The 19,195-nt window shown below is 39.1% G+C and overlaps 1 protein-coding gene across 1 annotated transcript; it reads right to left on the reverse strand.

Moving 5' to 3' along the window:
* Positions 1-724: 724 nt before the first annotated feature.
* Positions 725-17,616, reverse strand: tes (testis derived transcript (3 LIM domains)). The gene is made up of 7 exons (XM_044125757.1): positions 17,428-17,616; positions 14,147-14,232; positions 11,219-11,699; positions 7,519-8,058; positions 4,498-4,713; positions 4,240-4,398; positions 725-1,462 (listed from the first exon to the last, which is right to left on the reverse strand). Exons 1-7 carry the CDS (start codon positions 17,452-17,454, stop codon positions 1,271-1,273), a joined length of 1,701 nt encoding a protein of 566 aa, XP_043981692.1. The 5' UTR covers positions 17,455-17,616; the 3' UTR covers positions 725-1,270.
* Positions 17,617-19,195: the final 1,579 nt, after the last annotated feature.

Here is a 19,195-nt window from a genome sequence, read left to right on the forward strand (position 1 = left end):
CGTTGGTTGGACAGTCTTTTGGACATACAAAGTTGAGTGAATATAGAAAGTCTGCATAGTGTAGCACGAGCTGAAGAACTGGTATTTCTGGGTAGTTGCTGTGACATTTAAACAGCTCTTGGATTAGTTTTACATCAGTGGTATATATGTGTATAAATGGCAATAGTGGTAAATTCTGTTGAAAACCAAATGATAAAATATCACTTATATAGACCTGTGTACACACTGAAAAGGCAAGAGATTTGTTTTGTAATGTCAGGGGCATGTTAGCGGTTAAGGATGATTAAAAATCAATCAAACTTTGGCTATGAGGGCCATTCTTCAACTGAGCACAGTAGTTTTTCTGTAAACATACATTTTCCCCTGTCTGAAATGTGCTGATTGTCTATTATGAGTCTAAGCTTGCTGTAAATCTTAGAATAATGAGTCCTCTAATGTTAAAAGTTATAATGGAAAATCCTCACCGATTCTATTTTGGATAAAACATTAATCAATAAAGATTGTATTCCACTTAGTAAAGAGCCTGCTTTAGTATCTGAAGGTTCAGTAGAACTTTGGATCCCACATGAGACAGTCAAAAGGAGTATTAAAAAAATCCTTAAAGTTTCTATGATTTCCTTAGAATGTTCTTTTGTTAGATTCTCAGTATGTGATTAAGAAAATATCTCTCTTCAAACTGCTGAGGTGAAGGGCTGTTTGCTGTCAGTTGAAGCTACAGAATACATGACTTTATGTTATTTTTATTCTAAGAATAAAACAAATAAACAATGAAACATCAGCACAATGTGGAGCGCTACAGTGCAGAGCGGAGTGTGGGATGACAGCAGACTTGTATTTTTCATGTCACTCATTGTACATGATAATGTGGTTTATAAAAACACTGCAGAATTGATTTAACACCTGTTACATGTGCACTCTAAATCAGAGATGTGGCAGTTCAGCAATGCTTAGAGCCAGAACATGATGCTATTGTCTACATTTTTACCACTTTCTAGCTCAGAGTTGGGAAGATAACGTAAAGTTGAAGTATGTAATGAACAGCTGGTGGTTTGGGGGTAGAATATGTCAAAATAAGGGCATGTAAAAACTGTAAACAAGCTCAGTGCAAGTCAACCCCGACCCCTTACCCTTAATTGAAGACACTCCTGCAGTAGCTTTCTATATTAAAGGGAACAGCCACACTAACATGTTAACCCAACTACAAGCCATCACTTCCTGTTCATCACTGTCCACTGTTGTTCTCTGTGCTCTGGAAGACATGGAGGTCAGTCTATGTCATGACTTTCTTCTTGCACTCCACGGAGCAGAACAGGCAGTTCTTCACTGGCATGAAGCGCTGGCCAATGAGGCACTTGGTGCAACCAGAGCACTTGAAGCAGTCCGGGTCGGCGTGCCAGTGGTGCTCGCCGTAGGAAACTCTCTGAGCCTCAGGCTCCACCGCCTTCTGGCATGAGGCACATTTCTGGGAAGAAGAAGGACATCATGACATCAAATCCCAGTCCTCCTCCTTCAATATTTCACGTATCTGGTCAGATCGCTAGGTCACATGCAAAGGACCCATCCTAATATTTACAAATGAGTATCGGATGGAAACGCATATACACGTTTTAAAAAAGTATTGCAATCATTATGTTACATTAATAGTAATAATAATAACTCCCAGCTGGCAGTAAGAGGTAATTCCCTTTATGTATAGGCTTTACCTTTAACATTTTAACAGTATATTAAATAATATGTCTTATCCAGTAACCTAAAATCAGCTCAATTCTGTTTAGATCATCCAATATACGCATTTCTAAAAGCCACTCTTCTGATTTGCTGAAGTGAATAAGATCCAAACAAATCAGTCAAAACCTCAGAGCTTCCATTCTGCTGAAGGTGGGTTCTGATCTGGGAACAGCTACACTAGCAGCAGAAAGCATGAGGTCTGTCTGGCTCGTTAAGCTGCAACATTCTTTAACATCTTCCTGTTTTTGTTAGTGCTAAAAGCTTTGGCTGATGAGCACAGTGTTGATGTTGTTGTCATGGTGCATGATCTTTCCTTTAATAAACACTTTCATTGATTTTCTACTTCAACTGCCTTATACATTAATGATTTACACATAAATCATTTACAGGTGACCAAGTCTGTAAACAAATGTTAAGCAGTAGAAATACAAACTGATAGCTTCGTGAAGGTCAAATAAACATCTAAAGACATGATTTTATTTAAATATTAACTAAAACTGCCCCTGACTGGAACCACCATAATGGATGGTCTATTTTAAACATCAACAGGCTTCATAAAACACTTTCAGTTCAGTAAAATTGATTTCTAGTCAATGTTTTTTAGATTTAATTGTTTAACTAAAACAAAGTTTACAAAAAGACTCTTTTATTTTATGTTCCTTAAAAGCAATCTGAATCAAACATCTAAGAAAAGCCTGACTGGTTCATTGTAGATTTTTATTTATTTGTTACCCGTCACAAATTTGCATTATCTTGTTCAACACATTGTAGTTCTTGGAATGGCCATTCATGGAGTAGAATCTCCAGATTAAATAATTCCATTTATTTAAAGAGACAGTATTATGCCTTTTCCAGCCATACAGTGCCATTTTATAGCTCTAACAAGTTAACTTCGCTTATTATAAAAATGCTATGTATATCAAATTATGACTAAAAAGACATCTGATTTTGTAATTTATCTTCTTAAATTGGGCCTTGGTCTCAGGTCCAGTTTCTTTCTGAACCGGTGCCTTTGGGAAGTTATTGACTCCATTAACCCTTTAACAACGTTTTTAACAGTGTTTCACTGACAAGTAGCTCCTATAATGAGCTCAGCAGATGCTCAGTTCCAGCAGATATTTACTAATTACTGCTAGCTAGTCTGAAGGAGCTGAGTGGAGGAGTAGTGGGGGAGGGGAAGCTCTGTGAGGTGGATGTTTGGAAGCTGGAGCTCTGAGGAGGAGCTGAGTCTCAAAGGCAAAGCTAGATCCAAGCAGGCATTTTGCACAGCTGAATGGTTGCCATGGAGATTAGATGATTTTTCAACATGATGATGAACATGATGCCCACGGCCCTGTGGTCGATGAATTTGTTGACTGGTGTGATAAAGCTTTTCTCTTATTAAATGTACAGAAAACAAAGGACGTGTATTGATTTTAGACAGAAAACCAATAACACAAATCAAACAGTAATCAAAGGTCAGATAGTGGAGACAGTAGCAAACTAAATATCTGGGGACTATTTTGGATAATAAGTTAAAATTGAATACCTGCCATTCAGAAAACGTACAAAAAAAGGGCCAGCAAAGATTATTTTGTCTAAGGAGGCTCACAAAGTTTCAAGTTGATAAATCATTGATGATCCTATTTTATAGATCGTATATTGAATCTGTGTTGACCTTTTCCCTCCTCGGTTGGTTTGGGAATCTTAGTATTAGACCAAAAAATGCCCTTAGCAGAATAATAGCTGAGTAATATCAATAAGATCTTAGGGGTTGATCAACACTCACTTACAGAACTGTGTAAAAAACAAATCATTAGGAAAACTAAAGTCATTATTGCTGATTCTTCTCATCCTTGACATGCTGAGTTCCAGTTTCTACCTTCTGGCATCAGGCTCAGACTTCCTGGTATAAAAAGTAACAGGTACAAGTTCTCTTTTGTTCCTACAGCAATATCTCTTTTTAATACAGAATAAGGTAGGGGGATTGCACCTGACAGTGTAGTAACTGTTGGCCAATAACGAAACACTGCTGTGTTCCTCCTTTTATGTCTTGATCTTTATTTTATGTGGGTTTTTTTTTTTATCTTTGATACTTTGTCTTTTAGCTTTTTATACTTGCTGCAATATCAATTGCCCAAATTGGGACACGAATAAAGTGAATCTAAATCTGAAACACGCATGAAAGAATCAAGGCAACATGATGACATGATGTAAAGTCACAAAGAGAAAGATTGGAGTCATTTAAAGATAGTAGAAAGACTATGAATATGGTTCCACTTAGACTAGCTGTTACCTCTGCTCTCTATTACAAACCAATTTTATTTAATTAACCATCTGATGTAGATAATGTCTCCATATAACCCACCATAAAAAAAAGCACAAAACATGTTCCAAAGTCCTGCAGTGGAGTGTTAGAGCAGCCATTGACTAAAACTTCCCAGAATTCCCCAGTTCTCTGTGTGTGCATGTGTGTGTTCCAGGTTAAAAATGACAACTTCTCCTGGAACAAAGTCAGGAGGCCAGACTCACCATAGCGTAGTTTTTCATGTAGCAGGGTTTGCAGATGGGTTTGTCGTTCTCCATCACATATGTCTCTCCAGCCAGGATGCAGTCACAGTCGAAACAGCAGAAATGCTTCAAATGCCAGTTCTGTCCCTCCGCCTGAGTGTATTCATTACTGAAGATCAGCTGTGGACACACACACACACGCACGCACACACACACAGGTGTCAGCTCCTTTTAAAGCAAACATACGTTTCCAATCTAAGAGCGATTGGTTGTCATCACCTCATCACAGCCGCCACATCGGGGCTTCTCACTGTCTCCATAGTGACGTCCGCAGTACATCTTGCCTTTCTTCCAGAAGTAAATCATGTCTACCAGCAGTTCACTGCAGGTGCAGCACACAAAGCACGCCGGGTGCCACAATTTGTCGTAGCCGGCCCGATCGGCATAGACGGCCGGCTCGCCCAGCAGCATGGGCTTCTTACAGTGATGGCACGACTTGAAAAGGAAAGGAGAAAAACGGTTGTCAAGGTGATGTAGGACATGAAAAGGAAATATTTCAAAGCTCCTGTAAGTTAAACTCAAGGCTTTACTGTGCTTTATTTTAAATGATTAGAATTTAAATCCCAGACTGGGAGCGTTAACGCAGCCTGTTGACTGTGACAGGTAGCCAATCAGAAAGCACGGATTCTCCTCCTGCTTTCTGAGGGGAAATTACAGAGGGGAATCCCAAACAGCTGACAGGGCGCAACCGAAGTGTCAGATGTTTGTCAACCTGAAGACATAAATAGGTTCTAATGGTTTTCATTCAGTCAGGACGTTACACTGACACTAGAGCCACATGCACTGCAGGTAGATTGTAGTAAAGCATTGATTAATGCCTGGTTTTCAAATTAGTTAACTGAACTGGTAGCCACTATTTTGTGCCCATTGTTGGACACCACACGGTTCCATCGGGTTCGGGTTATACCTAGGATTTCTATCGGCTAATGTTTGGTCTCTCAGGTTTTGAAAATGGGCCGACAGCTCTAAGATGGTGTAGTGTGAACTGGACATTACACTGAGGAAATGAGGAAGGGAGGGTCAGTGGAGAGCAGCGGAGTTGAACCTTTTTTCATTCAGTGTCATCAACAGAAAGAGAAAAAGGCCGGAAGAGACGATAACGCCGATAATTAAAATGAGTTTGACAGTTTTAATTTATTGTGTGATAAATTGATTTGTTGTTTATCACGACAGGCCTAGCAGCAATGTCAAGTTGTTTAACCAAAACTGTCTAATTAAAAGATTTCCTGAACCACTTTTTATTTAATCAGAAATGCAAAAGAAATGAAAGCTAAAAACATGGTTAATAAAATAAACACCTTATGCTGTATAGAACATTTTCCACTTAAAAATATTTCCATCTGCATCATCTGACTAGGGAGGGTCATATTTGAACTTTTCTTCAAATCTGGTCACATACCAAACAAAATCATTCTCAGGCCACATATGGCCCACAGACCACTTCTTGGACATCCCTCTACAATATGTTTACATCCAGAAAAAATAAAAAAATAATTTAAAAAAAGGAAACATGCTTATTCTGATCAATACCGCTTTGATTGTGTCATCTAAACATTTTGCTTCTTATGAGTGTAGCAGTAAAATGAGCACAAACTGCACAGCTGAGTTTGTGGAAGCAGGAGGATCTGACTGACTGTCCATGATGATGAGGTTACTGCTGGGAAGGCTGTCACAGGGAGAGTCACGGCTCCCCCTAGTGTCCAATACGGGAATAACATCAGCATTCTCCAGTGCAATATGTACTGATCACAAGCTTGTATTGATTTTATCGATTAGGATTTCATGTGTACAATCATAATTCTGAAAGCTTTCATTTTCAAAGTCATTTGGAAAATTGCGAAAACATTTTACCAGAGCAGACATGCGTACCAATGTCAGCACCGAGTTTCATACCAATAGGGCGATATTTGTGGCCGTGACAGCGATTAAAAAAATTATTTGGGTTGAAAATGGCACTCAGTTTCTTCACTGTAAGGCGTGGTGCCTCCACTCTAGTTTCCCCCAAAAAAATCAAAAAACTTTGGGTCACTCAGAGACAATTTATGGACAAACCGTAAATAGTATCGATGTGCCGTCTTCACTTTAGAAGAGAAGAGGGACGTATCTACAAAATGAAATTTAAATGACATTTCTAAGTGAATGTATGACGACACAGGAAGACCTCAAAAATAGGGTATTTTTAGGATTTAGTGACTGACTGGCCACATGCACAACAATAGAGCAGCTGGTGAGGTCTTTAGTGTTCTGGGGGTCGTTTTTTACTTTTTTTGTCGCCATGTTAACTCAGAATCCCACTAAAAATAATAGCACCCCTCCCGGGATCAAGCAATAGTAATACAATATTGCTTAAGATAAAGTGGTGACATGACAAAATGTTAAAGTGACAGTTTTACTCCACTGTATTCTATGCAAAAATAGTTAAACTTCTGTGTAATTTTTTATTTATTCAAAATTTAGTTTTAAAAATGTATACATTTTACATCAACATATGTTTTGTGTTATAATACTTGAACAAAGTTGTAGCAAAGACTATACTGATTAAACATGGGTGTTTTTTTTATTTGCTTTGTTTTTTTAAACCAAATGCCCATTACAGAGCATTTACATTTTGGAAATCAAAACATTCTGAATTTGCCTGGCAAGACTTTGTTTCATACCATATAAAAAACATCTTTCAGCCAGACGATGAAAGGTTAGTCAAAAGAGTCTTTAAAAGGAATTTATAGAAAATATTTTTACCTTGGATAATTTGAGGTATGAATGAGCCTGCCACAATACGCAATAAATCAATTAATTGTATAACAAATAAAAACAAAACCAATCATTCCTATTTTCATAATTTACAGTTTTTCTCTTTTCTACCAAAAACTGGAAGATAAAAGTCTTCAGTCTGCTGCTTTGGTCTCAAATAGATCCTTTTAAATGGAGATTTTTTATTATTTTATTTTTTTTACAGACTTCAGAAATCTTCTTGTTTCTACTGTTTTGTTTTTATATTTTTGATATTTAGAATGACTTCCAGCTCCAGTGTTACATGTTAATTAAAATTTAAAGTATGTGGATCTTTCAGAATATTTTTTTGTATTATTATACCATTACATTACTTGAAAATGGTCTCAAAATAACAACATTATTATTTAGCAGACAAGTCATCACCCAGGTAATTTATTACCATAACAGGTGTAAGCATGACAATGCTGTATAACTAAGGAAAATTAAAAACAAAAACAAATTCCTTACAAAATTCTTCTGTGGCAGTCCAGCGTTGATGGCTCCAGCAGTGGCAGTGGTACCCAGGGACCCTCTGCCTGGTCCCAGGCCAGCAGACTGATCGGTCCCTGACCCTGGAGTGGATCCAGATCCTGCTCCAGCTCCAAGTCCTGCAGGTCTAAATCCACCAACAACAGAACCTGCAAGAACTGGTCCAGAATTGGCACCACCAGCTCCAAGGCCTGGTACGTTTCCAGCTGCTACAGGACCAAACCCAGCACTCCCAGGTGGACCTCCAGAACCAGCAGCTGCTGCACCCGCTCCACCTGCCTGAATCTGAGCCACCTCCTCAGGCAGCAGGACATCTCCGACGCCCAAGGCCTCGTCCTTGCATTTACGGACATACTGCTGCATCTGCTTCACCTCCGCCGGGCTCAGGTCGTGGCACTTGGATGGGTCCTGGTCGTGCTCAGGCAGCTGGCGATCCATCTGCTGCCGGCGGTAAGCGGCCCCCTGTGTCCCGGCAACTGGACGCTTCTCAGGTGGGAGCAGTTCAATGTAGCGCACCGCCTGATGGAGGGGAGAAAATTCAAATCTAGCTCAAGTTCAAAATGTCTAAAGAGGGATGATTAGAAGACAGAGCTGGGGGAAGAAATTAAAGAACCAATCAGAGAGACTCTACAAAAACTGTTCTGCCTTGCAGCCCACAGAAAACCACAACATGGCTCTTTCAGATACAACTTTAGACTAAACAAAGAGGAGTAAAAACTGAGTAGGATTCATTAGAACAGCCATTACATTTTAGCTAAATATTCATAATAGAGCAAAACATTTAGGACCCAAAGTAGAAAGAGGTGATTTTGAAAAAACATAAGAAATTTACACATAGAGAAAAAACATAAAATAAACAGACCCAGCAGAGGGGAAACACCGTTTATTAAGCATAGTAAAATGGATTTGAACTAGGGCTGTTGTAAATGAATATTTTAGTAATAGAGTAATCTATCAATTATTCTTACAATTAATTGAGTAATCAGATAAAGAAACATAAAAAACTAAGACATAGGTAAATCTAACATAGCAGCAGTATTACTATTGCATATCAACATCAGTTCACTATTTCATATTTGAGCTTCCCTAACAACAACATTCCTGTAGTTTAGAAAATTAACCTGTAATAATTAGAGCTCACTTTCTAAATTAACCTGAAGAAAAGTTACACAAAAATCTGAAATTATATTTAATTTAATAATAAAGAGGCAGGCTCACAAATACTAAAAAATATCTATACCCAGCTTTTGGTTTATGTATTCATCTTCAGTCAATTTAGTAGATGAGCTCTCACCTTGCCCAGACATTTATAGCTTCTTGTTAGCGACGGGATTTGACACCTTTGTTGGTCACACTCAGAAACTCATCTACCAGCTATGTACTGTCATGGTGAGCTCCGCCACACAATTGTTCACACCAGGATGATATGAAATAAATTTCATCTGTAAGACCACAATTACGTTAATCATCTAATGCGCAGCCGCCCGCCGTGTTCAGTCCATCTGCTCACCTGTATAAATACACCTGCAGGGCTCTTCCTCGCTGTTCGCTCTGAACCGCCACCAGGCAGCAGCTCCAGGAGGAGGAAAGCTGCCGTACTCCAGGCATCGCGTCAGTCATTTTAAGGATGCTTATTGCCAATAAGCAATAGTTGCCAATAAGTTATTGGTCCCCCGAAAATGATGAAGACGTGAGATGAATTATCACGAATGAATAAAATCCTCCCAGGCCGAAATTTAAAACTGGACGTTATGCTGCTAACACTTAGCTTTCGTCAATAACTCAGGCAGAAGTGAGAGCGCTGTGCAACGCAACTGACAACCCGACCGGAACATGGTGCAGTAAATAATAAAATCTAGCTTAACGAAGCTTCGAGGCAGATACATTTTGTTCGAGGAATTTTAATAATCGAGGTACTCGAATCACTCGAAGAATCGTTTCAGCCTTAGCTTTAACAACTGATTAGATTCAACTCCAATTTTTAAGGACATGATTCAATTCTGAAACAATTTCTAATTCAAAAACTAACTTTTCTATTCAAACAGCCAAGAGATTCTGTTTAAATTGTGAGACTGACGATAGCAAAAGATTTCATTGCATTTACTGAAGACAATTCTATAAGGTTTCATACATTATCAAATTCCTAATTTTTACTAACAAAAATAAATTTGTGCATAAAATTCTTTAACTGAAATTATTAGTATCACATCAGCTTAGCTGCCTGGCTTTTTCTTAAATAAAAAAATGTAAAAGAAATATTCAAAATACAATTGTACAAAAAAAAATTTAAGCTGACTGAAATAATTTTTTGAGCATTTTGATTTGATTCAGAATTCCCAGGACTAGGAATTGTGATCTGTCATAGAACTGAATTTATTCATCACCTCAAAAACTGTTTTCCTGCGCTGAAGTAGTGAAAGAAGCAAAGTAATACCTAAAGAGACCACAGAGTGTCGCTGTTGTGCTATAAAAGTTACATTCCGAACCAACCCTACAAAGCAAAACACCATTTAAAAAAAATCCCTACTAACTTTCCATGGTGTTGCTCAAAATGAAATGACTCTTCATTTGATTTCAAATGGAATACCTCCAAGCCAGATGAAGACAAGACAGTTTAACAAGGAACCTCTTTATTTACCGCTTTGAGTCAAATCTAGTCTGCAAATCATTTTAGAATGGCTAGATGAATTACTTGCTGTATGTGAGGAGTTTTCCTATTTTTCTGAATAATGGTGAATAAACCCTATAAAAGGTGGGTGCAAAAAGAGGAATCTTTGGTTGGATCCTCCAGGCAACTTCGAGCCAAGATCGAGACGGACAAAGAACTCTGCAGCTGAAGAAAAGCCGGGGCCACAGATCCGAAGACTGTCCAGCGCATGGGGACCAACCTGTCAGCCCAGCAACATGTGGCTTCAAATCATACTTCTCTCATCAGCTGGGTTCAGACGGATGGAGTATGGCGCACGTCTGAAATAGAAAGTCTTCACATATCATCATCAGGCCAGTTCTGGGGTTCACAACGCCAAACTCCGTCTGTCTCTCTCAAAGGTTCCCTTTTTAGTTCGCAGTGTCAGCATTAGGGATAGGCTAGATGATTGATTTTACTTATTTGATTATTTCTGCTACTAAATTAAGCTGTATTGACCCTTGCAAAAATGCCTTACTAATAAAATATTTTATAGGTTGCTGATAGCCCAAAGCTATACATAAAACATCATCCTTGGGACTCGCCCGAGTCACTAAAACCAATCTGGCTCAGTACCAAGTGCAAGTTGTAATAAAGTGAAAGAGTGACCGTTAACAGGTGAGCTCTGTGAAACTAGTTGGCTGCAGGCTGCTGAGTTTGGCTAATTCACAGGGGGAAGAAGGGTGGGACACCTGGATGGAGGTCGTCAGAAACTAGGCGTATCTTTCTCGTGACCAGCTTTAAACGGACTTTACTTCAGTTCTGGACAGGGTAAATCCCAGCACATTTAGGAAACTCAATTCACCCGTTAGAGAGGTGGAAACACATCTACCTTCTCAGAAGAGGAAGCAGAGAGTGAAAAGTAGAGAGAGAAGGGGGTGGGGGATTGCGCAACAACAGTTCACAATTCTTCAGAGGCCGATAGAAAGACTTTTCAGAAACTGACCCCCTAAATCTAAACAGAAAAAGTTAATGAATGATTCAGAGTCTTACCAGATGCTTGTTGGCCACTGGTGGTGCCCACTCATAGGTGATGGATTTCATTGGAACATCTTTGGGGACTGGAACCACAGTGGCTGCTGTAGCATTGGCAGTGACCGGCACCTTGTTAGCCTTGACTGGAGTGACGGTGAAGTCTGTGGACAGAACCAGAGGCTTCCCCTGGGCTTGTGCTGGAGAGCCAATGGGCACTGGCCCAGGAGAGGTCACAGCAGGCTGTGCGTACGCCACTGTGGGGGAAGGAGGTACCATCGTAGAGGAAGCCATAGGGGGCACTGTGTAAGCAGTGGCAGGGCTGGGCAGAGTGATGGTCACCATGTTCCCTTGGTACCTGGGAATGCCATCTGTCTTCAGTTTGGCTATGAGGCCTGTGTACTTAGTATCTTCAAACAGCTTGCCAACCTTTTTGTTCTCCTCCAAGTTCATCGACACGTTGTGTTCTGCGAGGCCGCACTTACAGTTCCTACAAATTTTCCTGCACAAGAAAATAAGAGTGTTTAGTCATGTTAAAGGCTCCACACACTTCATATGGAGTCCTGCAGATGGCTCTCATTGATGAGTGACGTAAACTGCATCATTTTGTTCGCAGACAGACATTTGCCTTATGAATTTGACACCAAGCCTGGGTCGAACTATTTCAACAAAGATCTTTCTGAAGTGTTGTATGATTGGTCAGAAAATTGTTGCTGTGTTGTATGTGGTATTGCACCCAGACAGCAACACGGTTTTTGTAAGTGTCAGATACACGTTTTGAGGAACGTAAATCTGACACGGTGAGGTATTGTGTACAGTTCAATGATTCTTCCCTAAATAACTACTATCATAATTAGAGATGCACAGGTCTGCATCGGTCCTGATATTGAAAAAGATTCTAGATAGGGTATCAGTGACAATGTGCCCAATCTCTAAGGGCAGACCTATTCAATTTAATGCCATGCTATGAGCTCAAAGTGACTTAATGCTTTTTTGTACATTATATTTAGAATTCCTAATTGCACTTTCTGAACCATTTGTTGCAGCTTATTTTTACATGTTTGACCAAGGCAGTCAAACTATTGTTTTTGTCAGTTTCTAGATTTTTGAAATGTTTATGTAAATATGAACGTCCCAAAATCACATGACAACTGCTTCATACTACACTTCAGGGTTATCTTACTCCTCTGTGATATTGTTCAAATCACAGTGCCTTTAACAAGCCTCAACATAGATATCTCCATTCTTGTAGTCAACTCTGACATCATTTATGACTAGGCATGTTTGAGCTTGAACATACCAAACTTTAGCTGTGAAGAGGAATAATATATCAAATTGAACTGTGTTAGCTTTTTAAATAGTTTGATGAGCAAAGAGCCCCAAAAAAAGTGAACAAACATTTTAACTTGACAAGTCTTGTGACTCAAGAAAAGTAGCTCTAGTTGCTGTGAGAAGTATGCCACAGGCCAATAGTTTTTCTGACGACAAAGTTTGGCGATCCATCCAGGAGTGCTACAGTTTTATGAGCAGTGGTCTCACTCTTTGGGAATGAGTGACTTTAATGGTCTGCACAGTCAGAAGTCCCAGCTAGCAGCCTGGAGGGCTCTTACTGTTTTTAACTTCTTACTGTGGCTGATTTGTAGCTTTAAACAGAAAACCAAATTGAGCTGTTTTCTGGAGTTCAAAATTTACACCAAAACCTTCACTTTTGTTAAAGCTATACTAAGACGACATAAATATCTTAGGGGTGTCTGATTTCCATAGCAACAGGACACAATCAGGCTGTGAATTCCTGGTGCTGCCAGAGCACTTTAATTAAACCAAGGAGCAATGACATCACACTGACTCCATGAATAAAGCCTTTAGTTTTCCTTTTATTATATCTATTAGGCCATGGTGAAATATGCAGCAGTTTATTACCGAGTGACCATAGAAGCATTGGAAAGATGTCTCCCCATCATAAATTCCCATTTCCCACTTTGAGTGCAGACAATAAGTGAGTTGATTTGCATTCATGACTGAAAGTGAACCACATATTCAGAGACTTTACGACTATGCTGTCCATAAAAACAAAATTTTGTCTTATGCATCAACTGCCTAGTAATTAGTGTATGCTGTAAACAATAAAACAAAAACAAATTTAAATCGACAAGTGATCAGAAATGGAAGACTTTTAGATCGACTGGTGTGGACCACATGCTCAGAAAATGATCAATTCAGAGAACATGCCATATTTAGACATCAACTATTCAAGCTAACAAACAACACTCTTCTGAGTGGAAGTGAAGAAGGTGTTTAGGAGAGTCAGATATTTTCTACATTAATGAGGTCTTCAAAAGCCAACCCTGAACAACACAGTGATGAAAAAAGTAATGTCTCTATTTTCAATTGAGATATGTTGGCTCTTCATTCAGACTAATGAAAAAAGAGATAAATAAATAACAGGAAAGCTAAACGTATTACAGCAACGTGCAGATATCCAGCCATTGTACCTCTGGTGTCATGAACTGATAAAATATTTGGGCACAGAGTCAAAGACACAAACAGTGCTGTGGTCACCATGACAATGAAAAAAAAAAAAAAAAAAGCGCACAACCTCCCGCCCCCGATATTTACGTAAAAATATTAAGTGTTATTAGACGGACAAAACTTATTCTGCTGTGTCTTAAACGTTTACACCAACACTCAGTATAAGTAAAACCTTGTTATGCAGTGACTGTTGTCTCACAAACAAGATTCAACATCATTTCGGCTTCCAACTCTGATAATGAAGCAGAAAATATTTAACCAGTTAGCTTTTAAATGGAAATGGGAATCAGCTAAATTTGGTCAGTGATGTAGACATTAGAAATTGTGGCTCTTGAGTGAGAAAGCAGGACATTAAATTCCTCTGCTCACTGTGCTTGCTCTCATCATGTATCACTGTCAACACAAACAGATTGTGCAAACCTCCAGAAGTGCAGCTCAAATCCCTCGCATTTGTCCTTGCATTTTAAGCACGCTGCTCCGGCACCAAACTCATGGCCAAGAGTCACCTGGAAAAGACAGAGAGAAAAAAAACAAAACATCATTAATATTTAGACTTGACTTAATATTAGGTGAATTTAAAATGACTCAAGACAGATTATCTCAATAAGTTTTTAATGGACACAGATGCCAAAATGGACATATTTCTGACATAGCTAGTAATATTTTAAACTGCATTCCCCCTCCTGATGGAGGGTGATGATTTATAATTCAGAGAGGTATTTTGAGATGACATGGAAAAAGTGTCTACTGAAGGCTGACAGTGGATTCTTGGGAGTATCGTTTCTGGAAATGAACATATGGTGCTGATCCTGGAAGAGAGAGGCAACTCTGCAGAGCTCAGGTTGGTAGCGTCCTATTTTTGACCTAAACAAATGTTGATCATGAGCCTTACATTAATGAACAGACCTGCTACAGACTGAAAACTTTATTAGTTACATTTCCCCCTTTTCTCCAGGCTCTAGGACCTTTGACATACCTCAGGAAGTGACAGGATGTTTGCAGCCAAAGAAAAAGAAAAGATCTCAACCCGACTGAAGAAAAACAATCTGAACTTTTATCCCTTTAAACCAATTCTACTCTTAACATCTGTTTTTCTCTTGGAACATGTGTGTCAGCCAATGGTCATATGCACCTCAGCCCATTACTGCTGTTTATTTCCATATATGGGTAACTATTCAATGAAGCTCATCGCCTCATGAGAGCCTAGGTTGCACCCCTGCTGTAGAAGGGATTTTTAACCCAAAAGACACTTGCTGGTGAGGAATGCAGACATGAGACTGTTTGCAACAATGGCTTCCTCCTCATAGGAGAGTTCGAGCAACAGCTGCAAAAACTGCAATTAGATTTAAAACTGTCAACAGACCACTGGATCTAAGAGAGACTGAATTGTACTTATGAGCTTCAGATCCAAGCAAAACTTGCAGAAGACCAAACTATCGGGTCAAAACATGTGGTGGTCTAAATATTTATCTGAGCACGGTGAAAATGAGGAGCTGTTGGAAGGGTGTGTATGCATCTGCATCCCCATGCTTTGTTTAATGAGTGACTCTGCATGAGGCTAGGCTCACAGGGTGATTCACTCTAGAAATGATTTACTCCACCAGCAGTAGAAATGATCACAAAGTGTATAACTGAGGGTCACTGGTACCGTGTTTATACTGCTGCCGATGAGTCACGTTCCTCCAACACAGCGGTCTCTTTTTCCGTCCACTTGACAATGCTGTGCCTCTTTATGTTGCTCCATCACATAAAATCCCAACACACACACACAAACCCACGCACACACATGGAACAAGAACTGGGAATACTTTTGGAAGGCACTGGGAATCTCAGCTTGTGTAGCAACAGTAATGTGTAACACTCAAACTACATCATATAGTATCTTTGTATTCAAACTAGTTTCATTAAGGGATGGATGGACGATATTGACGGACGTTTGGTCAATATCTGATATGCCGACGTACTAAAACTCATTTGGTATTGGTAACAGATACCAATACCAATATTTTTTTCCCTATACCTACTTACTAAAACTATGTAGCTTTCTCTACTGTGGAATTAAAATACTGCATTATCTTTGTCAATTTGGCCTCCTGCCAAATGCAAATACTAAGAAGCAGGCTGAAAATGATGCAACACTTTCAATTTGCATTATGTTTAATGTCAAACTGTGGCTCTTTTCCACAAAGGCTCTCAATAATTTGGCTAAGTGTAGAATCAGTATATTTTTAAAATATAGATAACTGCAGATTTTATGTTTGGTTTTCTTGCATGGATTAAATACTTCATCAACAGAATGCAGGGCCTCCCCCAGAAAACCACAAGATAAGCCCAGTGGTAGGGGTGCATAATTGGTGTGCATCCTCTTGCACACAATTCCATGTGTCACCTATAAACCTGGCTTAATCCATCTTTGTATAAAAACTGGTGTATAAAAGAAACTATTTCAAATAAACAAATGGCACTTAGTCTGGTGGCCCGCCAGTACACTGGGAAATGCTGGACTGACACAAGTACAAGTAATATTTATTATTTTTTTCTCATCATTATGTTGGAAGTGCACGTGTCCTCTACATGGCTTGTGGTAAGACATAATTGAAAGTTTTATGGCTGTTTTTCAACAATGGATTTCTGCCTGACCAGCACAGCTAACATCTACCAGCAGTCTGTAGATTCATTCACAAGAGTTACAACCAGCCTCTTAGCTGCTTCTCTGATTATTGTTCTCCTTCCCAATTTCAATTTTAAGATGGAATATTGCTCCCTAAAACAAAACAGGAAAGCACTTTACAACCTAACTCTGCTTTAAACGTCTCCGCTAGTTTTTCCCCTCTTTGTCTTGATGAAGCTGCTTTCACCAATGTTCTCTAACAAACCTCTGAAACCTTCACAGAATAGCTGGATTTACACTAGCAAATTACACACAGATGGACCTTATTGACTAATCAGATGACTTCCCGAGGTACTGTAGGATTTAGATTTTAATTCTTGAGGCTATAAACGGCCTTGCACCTATAAGTTGTTTGCCAACCGCCATAAAATCAAAAAGAAGAAGATAAATGGCCTAAATAGAAATGCCAAAAACATTTATTATTGTTTGTAAAACATACTTTTTTCCGATTTATTTGAACATTTTTGCAATATTTTTGCGCCGACCTAAAACAGCATGCCAATTTAATGCACTGGAGTTTATATTTGTTGTGAAGAAGTTCAATAGCTTCAAATGAAGACATACGTCTTTAATAAACAGGTTGAATACTTTTGTGCCCTTTTTAAACCTTTGAAATTGTGTTTTCATCCACAATGAAACAAGAAAGCAAGTTGAAGTGTTCTGTGAACTCGCTATCAGTCACGCAGTCAGTTCCCTCACGAGTAATTTGACCAGGAAGGGGGGAAGTAACTGTTCTCGACAACTTAAAAGCTGCTTTCTAACTCCGTGAACCTAGCTGTACGATTTTAAAAACGACATTTAAACTAAGAGAAATTACTCCAAAGTGGTGTTAGGTGTATTTGAGTATGAATTTTAATTTGTTCCAGTCTCAAAGTTTGAGTCAGAAACGCCTCCTAACTAATTGAATCGTAACCCATTGGATCAGTACCGCGAGGTTTTGTCGCCACCTGCTCGGTGCTCGGGGCACCTTTCAGGGCGTTCCCAGCTGTTCACAAGGACAGAGGAGACTCCACTGGACGGGACAACTCACCTTCTTCATTTCCTTTTCTATCTCCATCTTGCTGTCTGTGTGTACGAGGCGAGTACTCAGTGTGGAGGAGCGCTCCCCAGAAAGGCACCGACAATAACAAACCGGAACAGAGAGATGAAACAGCCCCGCGCCCGTCTCCTCTCTCTCAAGTCCTGCTCGCGCTGAGCCACACGTGTGTAAAGCGGGACATAATCACGGGCGCAACTTCCGCTCAAATATTTCAGAAAAATAAAACAAGTCTTTTCATGAATTACGAACCTAAAATATCGAATACACGGCGTTGTTGGATATGAATGACTAAACCCACAAAGCGGCAGTTTGATCAAAATAAAGTAAAATACTTAATTTTCTGTGAAAGGTCAAAATTCTGTGATAGTGGGAAAACAATTATGTCATTCATCCCAAAAGAACCAAAAAACTTTTGTCTTCAAATTGTACAACAGAGAATCACAGTCCTAGTTCAGTCACTGATACACACACTTTTCCATTGGTCTAACTAACACAACTAAATTTAAATTAAACAAAACAGTGCATAGGAAATATTAATGATGAAAAAATAGTTTAAATTATTACCATTTTTAATATTATTGTTGTTATTATTCTTAAGAAAAATAGTTGTGCACAATTTAGTAGACACAGTATTTAGCAAGTTTGATAAATATCTGTTAAAGAGTTACTATCTCACACTTATTTCCTTTCCTAATCATTTTTGGTTTTTATTGTGAACGCCAGATATTTGTATTTCCGGTAGCATCTTTTTAGTCTTGAATATCCTTTCTTCCAAAGGTCCCGTTCACTTTTCTTCCAGCGATTGTGAGAGGGTGCTTCCGCTTTGCCAGATTTGTATCTAAACCTATCAGGAACAAAGACATCTTCAGAGGGGCGTGGTCACAGCATGGCAAAAAGAAATGTCCTCTTGCGCACTCAACCCGCTGATGAATATAAATTTATTTCCAAAATGTGACGTTTTAAAATAATACCAATGTATTTGTTGGCATGCTGACAGGTGATTCGCAATTGTTGCAGATTAAAACAAAAACTCTGTTCAAAGAATTCTAGTTTTAAAGCGCATAATCAAATATTCCAAAAACCACACACCCCAGCTGGCGTGTTTTGTGATGTTGCTTTTTCCGGTCATTGTTACAACTCACAGTCTACGATAGAAACATTCTGGGGAACAGCTGCTGGGTTGCCTCAGTGACAGGAAACAGTGGTGGTTAGCAGCTTCCTGTAAGTGCCTCCTCTGCCCCTGTCAGAGGAAATGACAGTCACGCCCTCACAAGTCATACATGGTGAAACACCGTTCAATAAGGAACTCTTGTTCCAGTAATGCCTGGCAAAACTTAGATGAGTGTGCAATCAAGAGTAAAACAATACATGGTTTTTACTTTTTTCTTTTTTTTTTACAAAACAAACTGAAAAGTATGTCGTACACTATACACTTTACAAAGAGAGTCCATCGGTGTGAGATTTCATCTGAGTATAAATGCAACTGGTCTGTGAACGTTTTGAAGATTTGTTGGAAAGCATAAGGAAATTAACAGAATCCCAAAGACCAAGGAACTAAGCAGGTTTGAGGTAAAGTTGTACATAAATTTAAAGTTTAGACATGTCATGCAATAGTTTCCAGGATTTCAATGATTCACAGAGCATATGTTCAATTCATTATCTGATATGTAAGGAGTATGGCATAACTGCAAACCTACTAACATGACAAGCCAGGCAGGAGAGCATTTGTCAGAGAAGTAACCAAAAGGCTAATAGTAAC

The sequence above is a fragment of the Gambusia affinis genome, linkage group LG08, assembly GCF_019740435.1.
Source record: "Gambusia affinis linkage group LG08, SWU_Gaff_1.0, whole genome shotgun sequence".
NCBI classification, from domain to species: domain Eukaryota; kingdom Metazoa; phylum Chordata; class Actinopteri; order Cyprinodontiformes; family Poeciliidae; genus Gambusia; species Gambusia affinis.

Excerpts from the sequence above, each read along its gene's own strand:
- tes (XM_044125757.1), bottom strand. The coding sequence starts at position 17,454 with ATGGAGATAGAAAAGGAAATGAAGAAG. Across the intron at positions 4,399-4,497 it reads GATGTGGCGGCTGTGATGAG|CTGATCTTCAGTAATGAATA; the intron begins GTGATGACAACC and ends GTGTGTCCACAG. Across the intron at positions 1,463-4,239 it reads ACATGAAAAACTACGCTATG|AAATGTGCCTCATGCCAGAA; the intron begins GTGAGTCTGGCC and ends TCTTCTTCCCAG.